Genomic DNA, 19,245 nt, shown 5'->3' on the forward strand with positions numbered 1-19,245 from the left:
TTGTTAAAGGAACGATATTTGAAATTCTGCAAAGATCAAATATTTTAATTTCTTTTTTGATCACTTCATGCTTATGAAGCATGGAAATAATCACAAACAAAACAGCATGTGTGTGAAATACACGTTTTAAAGGGGGAAGTTAAATAATCTTAATTTTATCTCAAGTTAGAATACTATACCATTCAAGAAATGGGCTGCACACCTATAATAGATGAGATCCTGAGACAGTAATAAAAAAAATCAGACATTGCTCCTCGCAAGTAGAAAATCTATAAATCTTTATCTATATTCTATGTGAAAGCTATTAAGGGAAACTGGTAAGCCAACGTGAAGCTGAGCTGAACTCATTTTAATTTCTTAAACGGGAGATCTGATCTGTCACTGGGAACATGGTCTCCAGACATCTTGTCTTACAGGAATCTACTGCCAAGCTGAAATAAATAACCAAGCAATCTCAGACTTTTAATATTTTACCAATAAGAAATGAGACGCACACATCATTATAGTTATGCCTTTAGTAACAGACCTACTCAAAAGGAGAAGTACTTAAATGTTCAATTAAGTTATATTTTGCCACTTTCAATTTTTCATTAGAATACACATGCCTTTTGGTCTCACATGAGAATAAAAGAAATATGTTTTCAGGAAGAAAATGTTCATTTACTTGCTGCTTAGAGAAAAAGCAAAGCTAATGGTGTTGAAAACACGCTGTGATCTTTAGGGTAGGTCTTGCTTTTCTTAGAGGAAAGACTAGTAGAGTAGTGGTATTATGGTCTTCAACATCTTCTCTGTATCTCTTCATAACGGCAAATACTAGAAGGCCAGTTTCTTAGAAACTCCACCTAGTGGCTTATTATGAAAAAATTGGTCTGCCTGATTGGCTTCTGGAACTGCAAGGCACAAGGCTTCAAGTGTCTGGTGAAAAATAATGAAGTCTTTTGTCTTGTCTGAGTGAGGAAATTCTCCATTATGCAGGCATATGTAAGCTCTTTATTCCTGCTCCCTGGAGGAGAATTACAGTGAGGCATTTTCCTTTTCCCAGTTGGGGTTAATGTTATGCCCTCTCTACCTTTGAAAGTAAAACAAGACTAGGACCCCTGATGATGATTCAAATGTGGGAATATTCTTCAGCAAACACACATTCCCAGTTGAGAAAATATTACCCCTGGTTTCTTGCCAAGCCTTTGAAAAAAACATGTGAAAGATTGATTCTTTTTTTTTTTTCCCCCTCTGCCTCGCCTTTGTGCTGTGGAATTTCAATTGCCCCTTATATGACAGCCACGTATATCTATATAATCTTTTATGGAGGTTGAGGGAAGAGAATCATGTCTCAAGAAATTGTCTCTATTTTTCTTGACATTTCTCCATCTAAAATATTTTTAAATTGGCCCAAAGATTATGGTTATAAGAGAGATCTTTGGAGCTTTATTAGCCTTTAAACACCACCACTTGTTTATAGAAATAGTAGCAGGGGGTCCTCAGTTTCTTTCTTCTCTGTCTCCATGTCTTCTTTCTTAATGTTGCAGAACAAGGGTGTGGAAAAAACCTGTACATTCTGTAATGAAAGAAAGAGGCATATGAGTCTTCAAATTATTTTCATTCATTATAGAAAAGTTAGATTACATGACACAATCTGGTATTAAATGTAATTACCATCTAAAGGAACTGCAATGTAACTTCGCAGAGCATTAAATTTGAGGGATTTTACTCAAATCTTGAGCTCCACAAGATAACACATTGTAAAGTATTATCAGATGTTGGTTAATATGACGTAATCACATCAACAGACAACAGGAACATAGTCCTTCAGTGGTAATTATGTAAAACTGTGGCTGTAGAACTGTGTAAGAGAATAGATAATGAGAATTTCCTAGAAAAGGCTCTTACCTGATTCCACGAGAGTGACAATGTGATCATCCAAAGCAGAGACAACAGCGGATGCTGATGGGTGAGCTCCTCTGTAATGGGCTCTTGCTGAGATGAGGAAAAAGCTGCATTTTTTAAAAAGTTTTATTTATTTATTTTTTCCCCCCAAAGTCCCAGTAGATAGTTGTATGTCATAGTTGCACATCCTTCTAGTTGCTGTATGTGGGACGCAGCCTCAGCATGGCCGGAGAAGCGGTGCGTCGGTGCGTGCCTGGGATCTGAACCCGGGCGGCCGGTAGCGAAGCGCGCGCATTTAACCACTAAGCCACGGGGCCAGCCCAAAAGCTGCATTTTTATCATAGTGAAAACCCTACTCCTTTGTGAATCAGCCCAGTCCTGAGTCAATGGATACGACTCTTTAATAGCAACAGCAGATCAGTTCTTTCCATCTTGCATTATTCATAAAAATGTTTTTCATATGTAGACTTGTAAATATGTGGGCAACCACAACCTCATTGTAGATTGAAAATAAAAGAAGCCTTAATGTCTTATCATATGTAGGTACTATACATAAAAAAGAAAATTAACTCATGGGAAATCCACGCCTTTAGTGCATCTGTTAAAATTCAGCAAATAAAATGTCTGAAACCCCATACCATTCACTGGGGTTCAAATTTAGTTACCCAACTACTGACTCAGAAAAATTTAAACTACAATGCAAAGACTGAAGTTTTTACTATAATAAAAGTGAAAATTTCCGAATGTTGCATAAACTGTATCAACCGATTTTCTACAAATTATGTATTTTCCTGATATTACTTATTACTTTACCCTCCAGTGATAAAACAGTAAAAGGAAAACCTTGTTAAAATATCTTCCCACATCTGCTGAGAAAAATTTAATAGTAGCTCTCCTAATCCATAGCAGTATTACAATCACCTTGGGGCTTATTTAAAACTAATCTACAGATCATATACTATCTCAATGAAATATAACATATTTTGATTACCACAAATCAGGTACCACCTAGGAAAACATCTTATATTAATTTACTATGTATGGTGACGGATGTTAACTAGACTTACTGTGGTGATCATTTTGCGATATATACAAATCCCCTTGAATCATTATGTTGTAAACCTGAAACTAATATAATATGTCAATTATATCTCAATAAAAATATTTTTAAAAAGTTCAAGGAAAGGAAGTTTGGTTGTTAAAAAGCAATAACAAAAAAAGAATATGTATGTTATATTGCTTCAATTAAATTATACTTTGCCACTTTGAAATTTTCTCTATTTTATGTTATATACAAATGCATATACCCACAGAGCTTGTTTCTTTAGTTTACTGTTCTCTGAATACACTTAATTTCCATGTACTTAGGCTCTGTATCTCCAAATGGTCTTTCAACTAATCTACAAGAGTTTTTAAGTATGAAAATCTTAATAAGGAAAACCAACAACTAGGCAGCTTTAAAAGAATTACAGATAAATATTTATGATAATATTTAATATTAAATTTAAATATTTGATTATATAACATTTTAACATTAATATATACAATATTAATAATTAGTATTTAGTATATTAATACTTACATTAAATATATTAATAAATATATTTAATAAGTCAGATGTTAATAATTTAATATTTAATTAATAATGGGCATATTAATGCCCAACACTGTTTTCTTAAAATTTCTGGTTATTCTTGCCAAATGTTGGTCATAAAAAATTGCTGCTGCATCAGAAGGTTCACTCAAACTCAGCCATAGGGGTCTCTGTCCTCCTTCCTCTCATCCGCAGGGTCATCCCAGCGCCCTCCGCTCCCACAGCTGGAGCACATTCTGCGCAGCAGTTGGCAAGTCTGCCCAAAGGTCTGTGGGATGCCACAAGGTACTCTGGCCCACTCTGGTGTGAGTATGTCTCGCTAGTCATGCCAGAATGTGGAGCTGCAGAGAAGTAACATGACCTTATCCAAAGTTGCTGAATTGCTGTGTTAACTGATGAAACTATAATTCGAAAAGGAGAACTAGCCAAATGGGGTAAGATGCTAATGCTTTACATTACGAAGCTCTCTTAGATTTCCCATTTAATTGGGTCAGCTTCAGAGAACTGGCAGCTCTGGGTCTAGACAAGAGAAAGAAGAGGCTCTTTTTCCTTTCCTCCAATTTCCCTTGTCGTACAGCTAATGATGTGCACAGGAACAGGTAGCCCTTTGCAGGGAATCATTGGGATGTAATCTGAATTCCTTCCTCTAGAAAATTCCATGATCTCAATCTCTGCAATATCAGGCTTATCTTGTCCTCTAGAGGACTACGATCTCATGTTGTAGAGAAGAGCTCAGGCGTCAGTTCATCTGTCCCTGACCCTGGGGAGAGAGAGCTGGAAGAACAGGGCCCTTGAAGAAGCCAGAGACCAAAAGAAATACTTCTCATTCAGCCTACAGCCCATGAGGGACCACCCCTAACTAAGTCCTCATCCGCCCAGAAGTTACAGAGCTCTAAGCAAAGGTTCCAGGTAGGCAATTACAACCCATGCAGAAGACAATGTCATGCTTGCCTTGGCCACAGTGGGCACTGTTCTTCTCTAGTGCTACCTATGGCAGGTACAGATTCTGTCCCAGCTGCTCCTCGTGCTCTGATCACCAGCTCCTCTTATCCAATGATCTTGATTTCAATCTTGCTCACAATCACTCTCCCACCTGCCAAGTCAATCAAGCCTACCTTTACCAACACCTGCGACCATGCCCTGGCCTCTCCCTTTGCCTGTTGTTCTTGCAAGACGCTAGGCCTCCTGCCAAAGATTTCATAAGTTTCCTACTTCTGAGATAGGACTGTTTTTTCCTGGCACATCCAAGCAGAATGGAGAATGTCACAGCTGTACTTTAGACAGTACAAAGATCATGGTTCTCCATCCCCAGGACTTCCAGCCAGCTATAGGCGATGCCAACCTCAATGGATGAATCTATGTCATTAGTTCGGGAGTATATCCACCAACATCCAGCAAATGATCTGAACAAGCAATCTGATGATACCCTGAAGATGTCAGCAAGCCTAGTACAGGCTTGACTGAGTATAAAGCTGCAGCTGATAGGCTGTTTCCAGCTGGGTCAGCAAGAAATTTGGGATCAACCTAGAAAAGAGTGTACCCACGTATCAAAAGCATTTTATGCCCCTCAGATCTAGTCTCTGCTGGGCAACAGTGGAGACTTCTGAAGCAAGCTCTTGAGGATCTGCTTTGAAAGGTGATTGTCAATTGCCTGCATCTCGGGGGCAACTGTGGTTGTCTCCTAGACTTACTGCTAAGAATGGGAAATTGCCTACAGAGCGCTTTACAGATACTAACTCATTTAACCCTCATCTATAAGGCAGGGTCTGTTAATTTACAGGCGGCATTTAACAGATGAGAAAACTGAGGTGCAGAGAGATTAAGTAACTTGCCCAAAGTCAAACATCTGTGAAGTGGTGGAGCCAGGATTCTAAACCAGTTTGGCTACTAAGCCACCCAGTGAGTATTTGATGCACATTGCTCACTTACTCCTATGAGGTTGCTTATAGCTCCTCTTGACAGATGAAGAAACTGAGCCTTCCCAAGGACTCACTGCTACTCAGAAGATTTGATTGCAACGCCTGTCCTCTTTCCATTTCTACTACACAGACACAGCACATTCTATATGACCGAATGAACCTGGACAGGAATGATGCCATCTTCATAGGTCAGTGTCAAGAGGGCCACACAATTCCAGTCCAGAAATGAGCTTGCCTGAGTTGACTTATCCATCAGAGTCTGGGGTTTAGGTTGCAACTAACATCCAGCAAAAGATCTTTCATGAAGACACTTCTATTACCCCAAGATAACTCATGGCTGGTTCCCCTGTCCCATGGGAAGTTTTAAGGAGGGTGTGTAGAGAGAAGGAAGAGACTGAAGAGAGTTATGGGCCTAGAGATTTAAACTGCCCAAAGAGTAAGGATACCAGTAGCCCATACAGCACCTTTTCGTAAATTGGAAAAAGGCGCCCCTTCCTCTGGAGGGATGTAGTCCCACGCCAGGGGCGCTGCTTGGCAAGGGTAGTATGCCTTGGCAGGTAAAGTGGGGGCTCTAACTGCCCCCTTGATCTGGCAACCTTGTATCACGCGTAAGCTGTGTGTAGACCCTGAGCAGCAGCCACGAGTGTAAGAAAAACAAGGGATTTAGCATTGTCAATACAGGGGATGAGAACGGGGGAGTCCTCTATAATTTGAAAGTATAGAGTAGTAGTTAATATGTGGATTTTGGAGTCACACAGACCAGGGTTTGATTCCTGGCTCCCTGACTCACTAGACCTGGTGACCACAGGCAAGTCACCTAACCTTCTGAGCCTTCACTTCTTCATCTCTAAAACAGAGCTAATAATCCTTATGTTGCAGGGTTGCTATGAGGATCTAGTGAGAGAGAACATGTAAAACAGCACAGTGTTTAGTACACAGTCACTTTCCAATAAATGGGAGAAATTAGTTGCATAAGTTGTTGGGACACATAAAAATCACTGCCTATTTGGGAAATCACATTGTAGTTGATATTGACGATTAATGTGATATCCAAGATCGTTTCTATGGTATGTAATCTTGGTTACCCTAAGATTCAGTTTTGTCATCTATAACGTGGGGGTAATAATAGTATTTTTTCTGCGTAAGTGTGTTGTGCAGATTAAATGAGACAATATACATAGGGGTTAGCGTCATACATGGACCTTAATAAATGTTAATTATTCGTTCTTTTCCCATCTCCCTTTTCCTCCTCCTCTATTTTCATGTTAGAAGGGCATTTTCATAGCATAATGGAAATATAATTTAAGGTATAAAATACAATGCTGAGATTGTTGTTCACTTTATTTTATGGAACATTTTAGATAAATGATTTTAATTGTTAAAGTCACTCAGTAAGAAAACTGTGACTACGCTATGTATGAATTTTCTTGTCATACTTGTGTTCAGAAAACTAGAGATATTATTGAAAGCTCCTACATCTAACTAGTGTCATAAATATTTTCTAAGGGCAAACATTGTGAGCTCCTTGAGTGAATAATCTATGTGTCCAGTTTCTAGGAAAATGCCTGGCATATAGAAGATGCTAGAGAAACATTTCTTGAAAGAAAGAATGAATGTCTTACGGGCACTTTTTTCAGGAAGAAAATCCAGCTAATGTCATTTAAAAACTGTATCTTAATAAATGTATATTTAATTTATATTTAAGCAGTATACAAATTATAATTGTAGTCAATAAAAATGATTCTTTAAAAATGATGGAGAAAAACTAACCCTACATATGTCATTAAATATATTTAATTTTTTGTAGTATGTAGCATTCAACTAAAGACTATTCTGTAGACTTTAAAAATTATTAATACAAGTACATGGCAAAGGAAATTTTGTCACAGATCCAAATATCAGAATGCATTTCTGAGCATTCAAAATGGTTATAAAGATACCATCCTAACTAATGAGGTACTGATGGCAACCCACAGAAGGATGGACCTTTCTACAATAAGGTAAAATGTTTATTTTATTTTGACATTTTTCTATACATTCAACCAGCAGGAATGACAATGCATTTTTGCTCTACTTCAGGGCTCTGCATTAGAGAAGTCTCAGTACAGGTAGTGATGCCTTTGAAAGCACACTGCTATTTGTTTTGATTTCCTCTGATGTAGTGAAAAGGTCACCGCCTTTTGAAGGAGGCTTTCTTTAGTGGCGCTGAATGGTATAGTCAAAGTCAAAACAGCAGTGAATTTAATAGCAACCTCAGATTTTATAATTTAGGTGGTAGGACATCCTCTCTCTCACAATATTCTCTACATACGTCTTGAAATAAAAAATACAGTTGCCCGTTTATGCCAAGGAATCACCTGTGTCTAAGCGTGCGCGAGCGTTCTCAAGGTCTGTAGAAATGCCCCACTTTTGTTTCTCATTTGTTTCCCAAATATATTCAGAAGTTCATTTCTATTTCTCAAAGCACGAATTAATTTTAAAAAATAGCAAGTAGAAGAATACAAATTAAAGATGATTCTGTGTAGAAATCATTGGTGACTCCACCAATGATTCAAATACTTCAAACTCTAGGGCCCTTTCTCTCTGAAAGACTTTTTCCTTTGTGGGCTTGAATTTCCTGTTCACCGTAAGGTATGCAGCAAACTCCTTGCTGGAATAATGTGGATCCTCTTTCCAAATGGAAGATGGATATTTGGAAATGTGGGTCCCCTGAGAACTGAGGCCACTGGAAGCCTCACAGCTTAATTATCAGAACCGAGTACTAAGGCCTCTCCGTCAATATGACTCCACTATTCATTTCAGGAAATTTCTGTCCAGGAATTTAAGGCCGTTAACCAATAAGTAATTTCATTGTTAGCTTTAGAAACTTCTCCAAAATCCATTTATCTGAACTACAGACTTATGGACCAGGCCCTTTCTCTAGACAATACGTCATTCAGCTAATCAAAGCAGTCACCTAAAAATAATTGATACTTATCAAGACTCGGGCCAAGACGCTGCCCAGCTAAGTTCACTAATCCTAAACATTTTGTTAAAAAATGCTGTTTATAAAAATCAGTTGTGTTTATTTTTTAAAGGTAATACATGTATATGGTTAAAAATTTAAAAGGCATAAAATAGAATAGATTTCTGGAGTAAGATGGCAGCATAAATTCACCATTTATTTGCCCTTTCCTCAGAAATCACCCCAAATCAAGAATGAAAGTGGAAATCAGAAGTGCAAACTCCATCTGAATAACTGATCACTAAAATGTGGAGCCAGAGTGGGTGGAAAGAGCATCGAAGGCAGTGGAGAGGCACCAGGTACGTCACCTCTTTCCTGACCCCACCCACAGTGCTGCCCTCCCCAGAACAGTAATGCTTACCTGTCCATAACAGGTACTTGTTACCTGTTGTGTATCCTGGAGAGTCCTAGCTCTTTTTTTTTTAAATTGAGGTATAATTGACATATAACATTATATTAGTTTCAAGTGTGCAATGTAATGATTTGATGTTTGTATACATTGTGAAATGATCTAAACTCCTATATCAAGAATTCTGCCCAATCGCAATCAGATCTCCCCCCATAAAAACACTTAAACCCAAACCCAAAACCTTATAAACATCCAGCCCTGACCGATCCCTTCTGAGACATTATTAAGATTGCTGAAGTGGTGGTCTCCCTCACTGTAGTAAGTATTAAATTTCACTTCGTTTGATCAACAGATTATTCAGATGACCTTTTTGGGCAGTCTACACCACAACGGCAAATGAGAAAACTGAGGGTCAGATAAGCAAATTTCTTGAGGTTACAGAGGAGCAGAGCCAGACGCCAGCCTGGGTCTTCTAACACCAAGTCCAGTATCCTACATTAGACCTGGGGGGACCCTGAAGATCACCTCCTCCAATCTAAGCTATCTGGAGCCAGGCCTCTAGATAGCTTAGATCAGGGATTTGTTTTCTATTATTCCCCCAAATATTTGTAATTTTTAAACAAAATTAAAAAAAAAAATTGTAAATTTTAAAAAATTCTAAGTCATCATTTCATAACATCTTCTTCTTCCATCACACTGGATTTAAAGTTTATGTGACTTATCTCTATCTGCACCCAAATCTGGCCAAATGCCCACCTGTGATGTACTTGCCCAAGTGATTCAGCTCAGGTCTTCTTTCCATGCCTCCCTAGACTTCTCTTGCCTGCCTCCCTGGGGAGGAACCTCTCAGATGAAACTAAAGACAATAAGTCTATGAAAATAAAAAACAGGAAAATGAAGACTGACGGAACACTAAAACAAGCCTCTGCAGGACTTCTTTTCTTTTGTATCAAGGCAGATCCATCTGTCAAGATCCTGAATCTGGCCTCCTTGTCTTAAAGCCCTGTCCTTCCTTCAAAGCCTCCTTTCAAAATGCAAATGGTCGTAGGAGAGGCCATTTTTTTTCCAGCTTTATTGAGGTATAATTGACAAGTAACATTGCATAAATTCAAGGTGTACAACATGATTTGATATATGTATATATTGTGAGATGATTACAACAATAAAGTTAGCTAACACATCCATTTCCTCACAGTTACCTTTTTTTTAAGTGTGTGGAGAAAACAAGATCTACTCTCTTAGCAAATCTCAAGTATACAATATGGTATTGTTAACTATAAGCACCATGCTGTACATTACATCCCCAGAACTTTTTCATCTTACAACTGGAAATGTGTATCCTTTAGCCAACATCTCCCCGTTTCCCCCACCTCCCAGCCCCCAGCAACCCCCAATCTACTCTGTTTCTTTGAGTCCTGCTTTTTCTAGATTCCACATGTAAGTGAGATCATACAGTATTTGTCTTTCCACTTATAAGTTACCCAGGGACCCTGGCACAGTTGAATTAACAGAAAGAAAGGTTAGGGCTCAGGGACAGAGAGGCTCCCACAGAGTAGGAAGACACTGAGAGACTGGCGGAAATTTTTCCTTCTTCCCCCTTTGGTGTAGGCCTTTTTGAATCATTTACCCTGAGGTGACTGTAAATATTTTCCGTTTCTCTCTTTTTAATTTTTCTTTCCTCCTCTTCTTTCTTTTTTCCTCTTAACTGTTATTGTTGTTCTTTGGGAACAAAGAAAAATGCCCATGGATCCATAGACATGGACCCAATCTATTCTTGACTTTCTAACTTACAGATAACATCATAATGCAGGTATGATATTATTATTATTACTACTGTTATTATTGCTAGTGAAAAAAAGATAAGTACACCCAAAGAAACTATCAGTTTAACCTCCTGCACTTGTCCTAATTCTTGCAGAGACTAGTGGAGCAGCAATGAGGAACACATTCTAACAGAAGAAAAAAGGTCAACGACTTTTCTAAAGACCAAATTTGTATTCTTAAAAAAAAATTAAAATTTTTTTTTCTAATAGTGGCCTCTTATTTCCTGACATTCACAGGGTAAACAGCTCAAGCAGCCCCAGGGAGCTCCCTCTCATTTTGCAGTGTGCTAGGCTGCAGTAAAATGCCAGTGGCTCTGGGTGTCCCTCAAGCTACACAGTTATTGGGCAAGTCTGAGGGCATCCCTCTTCCCCGATAGTCTTAAAAATTTTGCTCAGGTATCCCATAAATTTTCCCTTTTTAAAACCACTTCTGTACATTTAAAAATCAACAACTAAATTTTCCCCTCACAATGTTAATTAGCAGTAAAAGATGTAATTTCTGGCATTATTATACATGTGCTTTAGATAACTTTGAGAAAACATTGGAGAGTCTCATCCATCCAATCCATTCAATTTTATGACACTGGGCACCTATGAAGTCAGTTTTCACTGCCAAACCAATCAGCTAAATCTGTTAGAAAAAGTCTGAATTTATTTCTCAATTCAAATAACATGTTAACACAAGCCCTTGTGACATCCATGTTTTTTCTAAGGCCTAACTCTAAGGTAGATGAATTCTTGGAAGAAGGTTTTCCAAAAATTTGTCACCTGGATGGATAATAAGGTACGGCCCGATGGGACCCTCCTTTTAGAGAAAGCCATGTGAGAATAGTCCCTGTGTTTGACAGCCCAGAGGATTTTACATCCCAGATCAAGACACCATAGTTACACCTTTCTTTCAGATGGGTGAGAGAAGGTTTCACCTTTCTTTTGTAAACTGGGAGAGAGGTGAATAAGGAAAGGGTGATGGAAAAGGAAAAGTGGAAGATCAAATTTGAGAAAGAGTACACAGGGAAGTGAGGCTCTGGAAATCACTTCCTTCCAAGCATCCCCATCTGCTGATGCCCTGGAAGTCTCTGGGAATCCCTAGGGCATGTTCACCTTAGCTGGAAGGTAGTTATTCTGGGCAGGTGAGTGAAGTCATTTTGGTTCCTAAGTTGGCAGGTAGATTCTCAATACAGGCCAGAGTACTACAATCTCCCTGTGGGTGACTTCTGGTTTGAGGCAGAATTCTCTTCCCTGTGAGCGCATGAGCACTCCTGTAGGGCTGGTCCAGCACATGATGTTTTGTGTGAGGGAGGGAGAGTTTTCAAGACACCTGAGTGTGAGGTCACCCTAGGGATTTACTCTGCCAGGAACCTGTCCAGTATAGTTACAGCTTGAGTAAAGGCCCTGAAGTACCACGTAGTGTTCAAGGCTGGCCTCATGGCATTATCTGGTGGTAATGTCAAGAATGAGCCAGTTGGAAGCAAACCAAGGCTGGGATACAGGTTGTTAGAAATTTGTTTAGAGGCTTTTCTTTTACTGTTTCAATGAGACCTTTTAGGTTCATTTCATCATATTCCATGGTGATAATATACAAGCTCTAGAAATATTTATTCTCATCTCATAAAACCTACTCCAACACATACTCAACTCTATGCATGAATCATGAGCCCATAAAAAGAGTAATACAGTCATGTGCTGCATAACAATGTTTTGGTCCATGATGGACCGCATATATGATGGTGGTCCCATAAGATTAGTACCATAGAGCCTAGGTGTGTAGTAGGCTATAGTACATACTAGTAGGCTGCAAGTACTATCTAGGTTTGTGTAAGTGCACTCTGTGATGTTTGCACAATGAAAAAATCACCTAACGACGCATGTCTCAGAATATATCCCTGTTATTAAGCATCGTGTGACTGTACACAGAATACTCTCTTGATCAGTTAGGATTGTTTAGGCACACAAATTTCAGGTAGTGTTATAAAGTCAAAATAGTTTCTCAAATCATACATATTAGCCTTATTTCCTCATTGCAGTTATCCAAGTTATAGTATACACATTCTGGCGAAAATGCTTTATTGACTATTCTTAGTAATGAAGGTAGGGTAGAAGAGAACCTAACTCCTTCTACTTATAAGTTTAGAGAAGTCTTCCTAGTAAGAATTTGTCCGTTCACCTTGTCAACCATTTTACCTCCAGCTCCCAATATGAGTTGTGTCATTTGCATACATCTACGTAATATATGCACCAATAAATTACAATCCAAATACTTATGAATTTTTATACTGATCAAGTTACTCTATATTTTAACACAGTCATATAAAATACTTTTAAGTGGCTAGCTTAATTTTCCTTTCTGATACTTCATTTCAAGGTAGATTTTAGAAAGTAGCATTAAAATTATATGTTTTCATAAGCATTCTAAAATGGATATGCTTTTGATTCTTATAAATTTTAAATAAATTTATTCTTAATAAATTAATAAATCATAATTACTTTAAAAAAGCTTACCCTTTTGCTATTTTTCCTTTCGATTGTGATTTAGCCTTTAGATATCACAAAAGACATACAACTTGGAAGAGCAATAGTAAGTTATTTTCACCTTTTTGTAAATGTTTATACTTATAAATTATGTTTAAATGCATAAAAAGAAAAGAAATGGCCAGTTGAGCTAATAAAATATTATTCTTTCAGGGAAGACAGTAATGATGTATTTGGTATTATTCATAAATACATAGATACCCAAACATACCTTCTAAAGGGAAGTATATATTGATAGAACATTAGTTCATTTAAAAAAAAACAGCTCGTTTTGCTTAATATAGTCCCACCTTTGTTTAAATATATATCAGTGTTTAACGGTGTTACCTTAAGATTTTAGTGACTGCAGTCTCCTTTTCCAGAAGGTTCCTTGCTCTGATGCTGAAAACAGACCTGCGAAGCTGTAAAATTGAGTATAACTTTAGTTTTGGAATGTAAAGGGGTAATATACTGAAAAATAATTAAATACATTAAATAGATAACATGATTAAAACATTAAACATGATTTTTTTCACTAAAGCATCATCATACGATTGATTCTACCATTTAATTTTTATTTCTATTTTTACTTTTATGTGGGCAGAACTGCAAACAAGCTTGTGGGGCCACATGTCACAGCCATGGGGGTGATGCACTGGCTATGCTCACTAGTAATAATGTCATCTTACATCTGAACAGGCTTTTCAGTTTCCAAAGAGTTTAACATTGAAACAAATATTGGACTCATTATTCTCACTGTTTAGTAAAATGTTCTCTAATCCTCATGACGTCTGTTTCAAGTTCTTGGCCTGTGACCCAATACCAATCTGAATGATGAGTTTAGGAGCTGTTTTGTCTATAGGCATGAGACAAAGGAGATGAGCTTCCAAGGTTTCTTCCTAGTTGGCAATGATGAAATTCCTCCAGGGAAGAGAAATAAGAAAAAAAAATCTTGGAGGTTGACTACAAACCAGAAGATACACTCCCCAAACTCAGCTCTGTCCTGCTTGATAGTTGCAGATGTCAGACTGGTGACAGGTGTACAAGGAGCCAAGTGGACAGGAAGAGGGCAGAGAAAGAAGCTCACCATCCTGGGAAGATTCCTAATAACTAGGAACTAGAAGGCGTAACTCCAGTAGTCAGACCACAGATAATAACTGGATAATGACCTGTACATTTTGATCACAGATTAGATTAGATTTTCTGAGCATCAGTATGATACTAGTGACTACTGGAGATATATGGTAACTAGAATCAGAGTTCTTGCTCACTAGAATTGAAAACCTAGTTAGGAAGGCAAGGCCATGACACATGAGATTATCAGTAAAAAGCAGATACAGTAGATAGTAAAGCGCTAGACGTTATGTGCAGAAAAGATGAGAGGGGCCATAGAACTCTGGGTGGAGGAGAACAGTGTGTCTGAAATTGTTAGCAAAGACTTAATTGAAGAAGTGAAAGTTGTATTGGGCCTTGAAGGAGGGTTCAGATTTCTACAGGCAAAGGAGGCAGTGGGTGAAGGGCTCAAGCTGTAAATGCGTGCACAGGGCAAATAAATTCGGTGCCAACTATCTGTACAAGCGCTGAGCGAGGTGCGTCTTTTAAGCAAGGCAAGTGGAGGAACACCATATGGCCTCCCATGTTTCAAACAAAGGTGAGGGAGAAAAAAAAAGCAGGAGACAGAACAACTCTGTATTCAGTAAAAACAGACCACTCAGTTTCTTTTAAACAAGGGTTAGGTAACTGAAGAGCGGAGTCACAGAGCTCCAATCTGCAAACAAACCTATAATCAAATGCTATGATGTCAACCTGTACGTCCATACTGCCATAGCTGGGGAAGAGCTGGCTGTCACAACTTGGTCTTTTCAGCCAGAACTGACAACCTAGATAACAGCATAAGCAGCAATGTCATTTTCATAATTCACAGCAGATCAGCAATAAAGGGAAGGATCATTGAACACACTGCAATTTCCCTTAACTGAGATTGGTTTCATTATTGACTAGAACTCTTAAGAGAATAAATTAACTGTAGGTAGGGAAACAAGAGTGGATGTCCTTTGTTTTTCTGAAATTATATTTTCAGGGTAGCGTAAAAAAGGCTGTTAACCAAGATATATCATGAAACTTTCTTGCATCTTCTCCCCTCCACTAAAGAGGTGACTTTGGCATTGATTTAACCTCCCCGAGTTAACAGCATATCTCCTAAGGAATGTTGTTGCGAGTCACTTTTGGAGACAGAAGACTCAGCTGAAAGGCGCCACGATGGTTGCGCTTCTGCTCTTCGATACCTAACTACACACGCAGTCATGAGAAAGGCCCGGGCTACAGAGGCCCCAAGAGTGTAGGTTTAGGAGAGGACTGAGGACCCCACAACTCTTACTCCATCTTCAAAGGACAAAGGTGTATCTTAGCTGTCTTTCTCTTAGTGTAAGATGACGGTCTCAACTCAGTCACCGAGCTACTGCCTCTGTAATTGAGCAGCTGACACTTAAAATAGTGTTCTTCATGTTGGGAAAAACCTTTGCCGAAACTGGAGATAATATCTATTATATTCTTCCCAAAATTATTTCTGCACTGCATATGATTGCTAAAGGGCTACCAAGTCTCCCTTGTCCTAAACTTGAACTAATTAAAACAAAATACACTATTAATCTGTACAAGGGGGTACTTGAGAACTATTTTTATAATAACAGCAGAAGTAGAAGAATAAATACGGTAAAAGAAGAACTTTATTTCAGCTTTGGGATGTTCTTGAAAGAAGAAAGAGAGATATCTATCTCTATAGCTATCTCTATCTCTATATCTATCCATCTATCTACATTTGATAGTCTAGATATGTATTTAGATAGCCATATATTTTAACTGTTCTTTATCCCAGTAAATAAAGAAGGCCTACAGTGATTATCTAGTTATCCCATCAGTTTTTATTTCTGTAGTAAAGCTTTGCACATTTCTTTTAGCAAAGGACATTCTCTAAGTAACTCAGAGCTACACTGCTCGGCAGTGCCCTCTTCTGGCTCCGAAAGATACTGACAGTCATCTGAAACGATCAAAACACTTAAGGAATACAGAGACCTATTTCATGAAAAATAACTTTAAATCTGAAATTCTAAATTACAGCTATGAAACGTGCCAGTAATTGTTAATCTTGTATATAAACATATCAGAGATGTAGGACTTAAAAAGAAGGGTATGGGTGACATTTACATAGAGTTTGCATCGAAAAAAATAAAAGATGAGTTGAAAAGGCTTCTTTTTTTTTGGTGGTTATATTTTGTTTTTAAACCTAATGTATTCAACTCCACAAGATAACCATTCTTTGACTGAATTAATAATCAAAAGCAAATAAATTAAATTTAAATGTTCAAACAATACAGAGATGATTTTTTTTGTCTTCAATTTTAATTCAAAAGATATTTCTAGAATTGTGCACTTTAACATGGAATTCAAGAGCTGGGAAGTTCAAATCAATTTGTTGAGTTATTCATGATTGAATAATTCGGAGCTGATGGACACGGCAATGGATGGATCTAGCTGAGTTTTTGGCAATGTCTTTTAAGTGTTTTAATCTACAGGTTCCCCTTTCCTCCTTACAGTTGAGGAATCTGGACCATCTGACCTGTTGTACCCAGGAGTCTGGATTTTGCTAAGTGCACGTTCATAGCGTAGTTCACGACGTTCCTCTGTCCTCTGTATTTCCTGCAAATTGGCAGCTGGATCCAGAGTTTCATCAGACACAGGTTTGATCCCATTTAGCAAGGCCACAGGTGTTGTCATAGTCTTTCATCAGAAGGCACACAATGTCTGGTTGTCTCTCTTTTTGTGATGTCAGTAGCATCGATGTACATTGCTTAGATCGTCGATTCGTTCAGTTGTAAAATTGTCATTTCTTTTTCATTTATTAGCTGGAATATTTCTACAATAAGGTACTTTCCCTCATGTATTATTTGGTTATTCAGTAGTACAATTCATAAGGAAAATGCAAGGTAAATGCTTGATTCCTGACATTTACTTATTAGTTTTTATATGATTAATTGATTTTCTATCATGGTCTTAAGGTGACCAATTACTACTTTAAAAATGTCATTATTCAATGTTACTGCAATAAACAAAAAATTAAAAAAAATGTCATTATGAACTCAAGGATTTAAACATATTCAATTGGTTTCAATCTATTACAATTATCATCCTTCTTGTAGGTCAAATTATCCCAACTGTGCTCACTGGGAGCTGTTTTCAAGTTTGGCCCACAGGTTTTTTTGACACGATTCTAGTAGGTTTTGGCAAAGCTTCCTCGTTCTCAAGTATGACAAGATGTTCCAAGCTCATCTTGTATGCTTCCTATTCCAAATCAACAATTTTCTCCAGGAAGCCCTGGTTTATTTATTGAGAAATGGTGTTTCAAGAACATAATCTAGACTCCAGTGGGGGATACTCATTGCTACTGAGTTGGTCATTGTTTTGAGGACTTTGCCTGAGTTTATCCTGATATTTTCAATTTAAATTCAGGACACAGGGTTTTTGCCTAACGTCTTCTCTTTTTTTCCTCACACATCAAGACTCTTGATGCAAGGACACGGGGGATGACAGAACTAGACTATCTCATAATTACTCATTAGTTTTAGTTTACATTTCATAGACAGTGGTCTCAGAATTACAATACCTATTCTAACATAACAATGCAACTAATGCATATTTTTAAAGTGTCTGCATATATTCTCCCCATTCCCCTCTCTCATATGTATACTTGTACTTTACTCATCTTAGCAGAGCAAATAGCTATTACATGTTTTAGTCTTCATTTTAATCCTCATGTACTCTACACAAAATTATATCTTGAATGCTCACCACCAGTTCTTATGTCAATATCTTAGAGTCACTTCTGCAGTTCATTTTGGTTGTCTGAAGTATGTTTTTCAGTAATTTCCTCAGGAAAGGCTCACAGGTACAATATTACTTATATCATACATTACTTACATTCTTATATCTTGATAATAGTTTTTATTGTCCCTGTAAACTCATCAGTTTTCCTCGATATAAAAAACCTGGCTCACATATTCTCTCCCTAGGTATCCTATATGCGTTACTCTAAGTTCTTCTGACATACAGCATTACTGCTTAAAAGTGATGGTAATCTAATGTTTTTTTCTTTATAATAATCACTTGTTCATTTTCGGCTAGATATTAATTTTTTTTTTTAATTTCAAGTCCTGTAACGTGTCTGGAATATGTCTTACTTGTGGTCATTCATGGTTGATATTTTCAGGTACATGGTGTATGCTTTCAATATGTAGTTACAAATCTTTTTATATTTCAGAAAGTTTAGTATTTGTTCTATTCTATTGCTTTGGTTTTCTTCTTTCGGGATTTCTATCACTAGATATTGGACCTTCTTTGACTTTCTTCAATTTGTCACTTTCTTTCAAATTATTTTCATCTCTTTCTGATTTCTTAAAATTTCCTCTTCACTTTCTATTTCACTTAAGGCATCAGCTAATGTATGTAATCAGTTTATGTTCCTTCTAGTTTAGTCTCGTTGCTTTTATTTATAATTCTCTCCTAGTTCTAGCATCTCATGTATGAGTTTTTCTAATTCATATTTATGTTGCTATTCTGATCTTGGGTAATCTGTAATGTCTTTTAACTCATTTTGCAATAGTATGCTACAGTTTGAGTTCTTTGTGGGCATGTCTTTATGGCATGCTTTCACTACGTACAGGGCCAGTATTCTGCTCATTCTTTTTTTCTTATAACTTTTGTAGGGAACTTGATTTTGATAATTTTCTGTTGCTCATCTTTATGCAAAATTAGTTTTCCTAAATAGTTCAGTATTTCTCTTCTAACTTCAGAGCTTCCTCTTCTCTTGTTTTAATCCAGTGACTAGATATGGCAGCTTTCTTTCTGGGATTTCCTGGCTCTGTTCCCACTCCCCCCTGACACCATCAATTTTATCTGGATCTGCTTGTTCCTTTATCACTCTTGTCACCAGCTCGTTCAATTTTGATCCTACTCCTGGATGTTTTTCTTCAGTGTGGAGGTAAGAGGGTGTCTTCCTGTTCCCAGAACCATTAGATGCCCTGTAACTAACCCTGGCTTCTTCCCCAGTAACTCCACATGTTACTGACTGATTGCTTATATCCCCCCAAATTCATATGTTGAAGCCCTAA

General features: G+C 37.6%; 1 protein-coding gene across 1 annotated transcript in view; it reads right to left on the reverse strand.

The window, feature by feature from the left end:
- NALCN (sodium leak channel, non-selective) overlaps positions 1-19,245 on the reverse strand; it is a 289,313-nt gene that overhangs the window by 53,675 nt on the left and 216,393 nt on the right. The window contains exon 17 of the mRNA XM_058548440.1: positions 13,430-13,503. Within this exon, the coding sequence (XP_058404423.1) occupies positions 13,430-13,503 (74 nt within the window). The remainder of the gene's footprint in view (positions 1-13,429; positions 13,504-19,245) is intronic.

This window comes from Diceros bicornis, chromosome 9 (assembly GCF_020826845.1).
Source record: "Diceros bicornis minor isolate mBicDic1 chromosome 9, mDicBic1.mat.cur, whole genome shotgun sequence".
In the NCBI taxonomy this organism is placed as follows: Eukaryota; Metazoa; Chordata; class Mammalia; order Perissodactyla; family Rhinocerotidae; genus Diceros; species Diceros bicornis.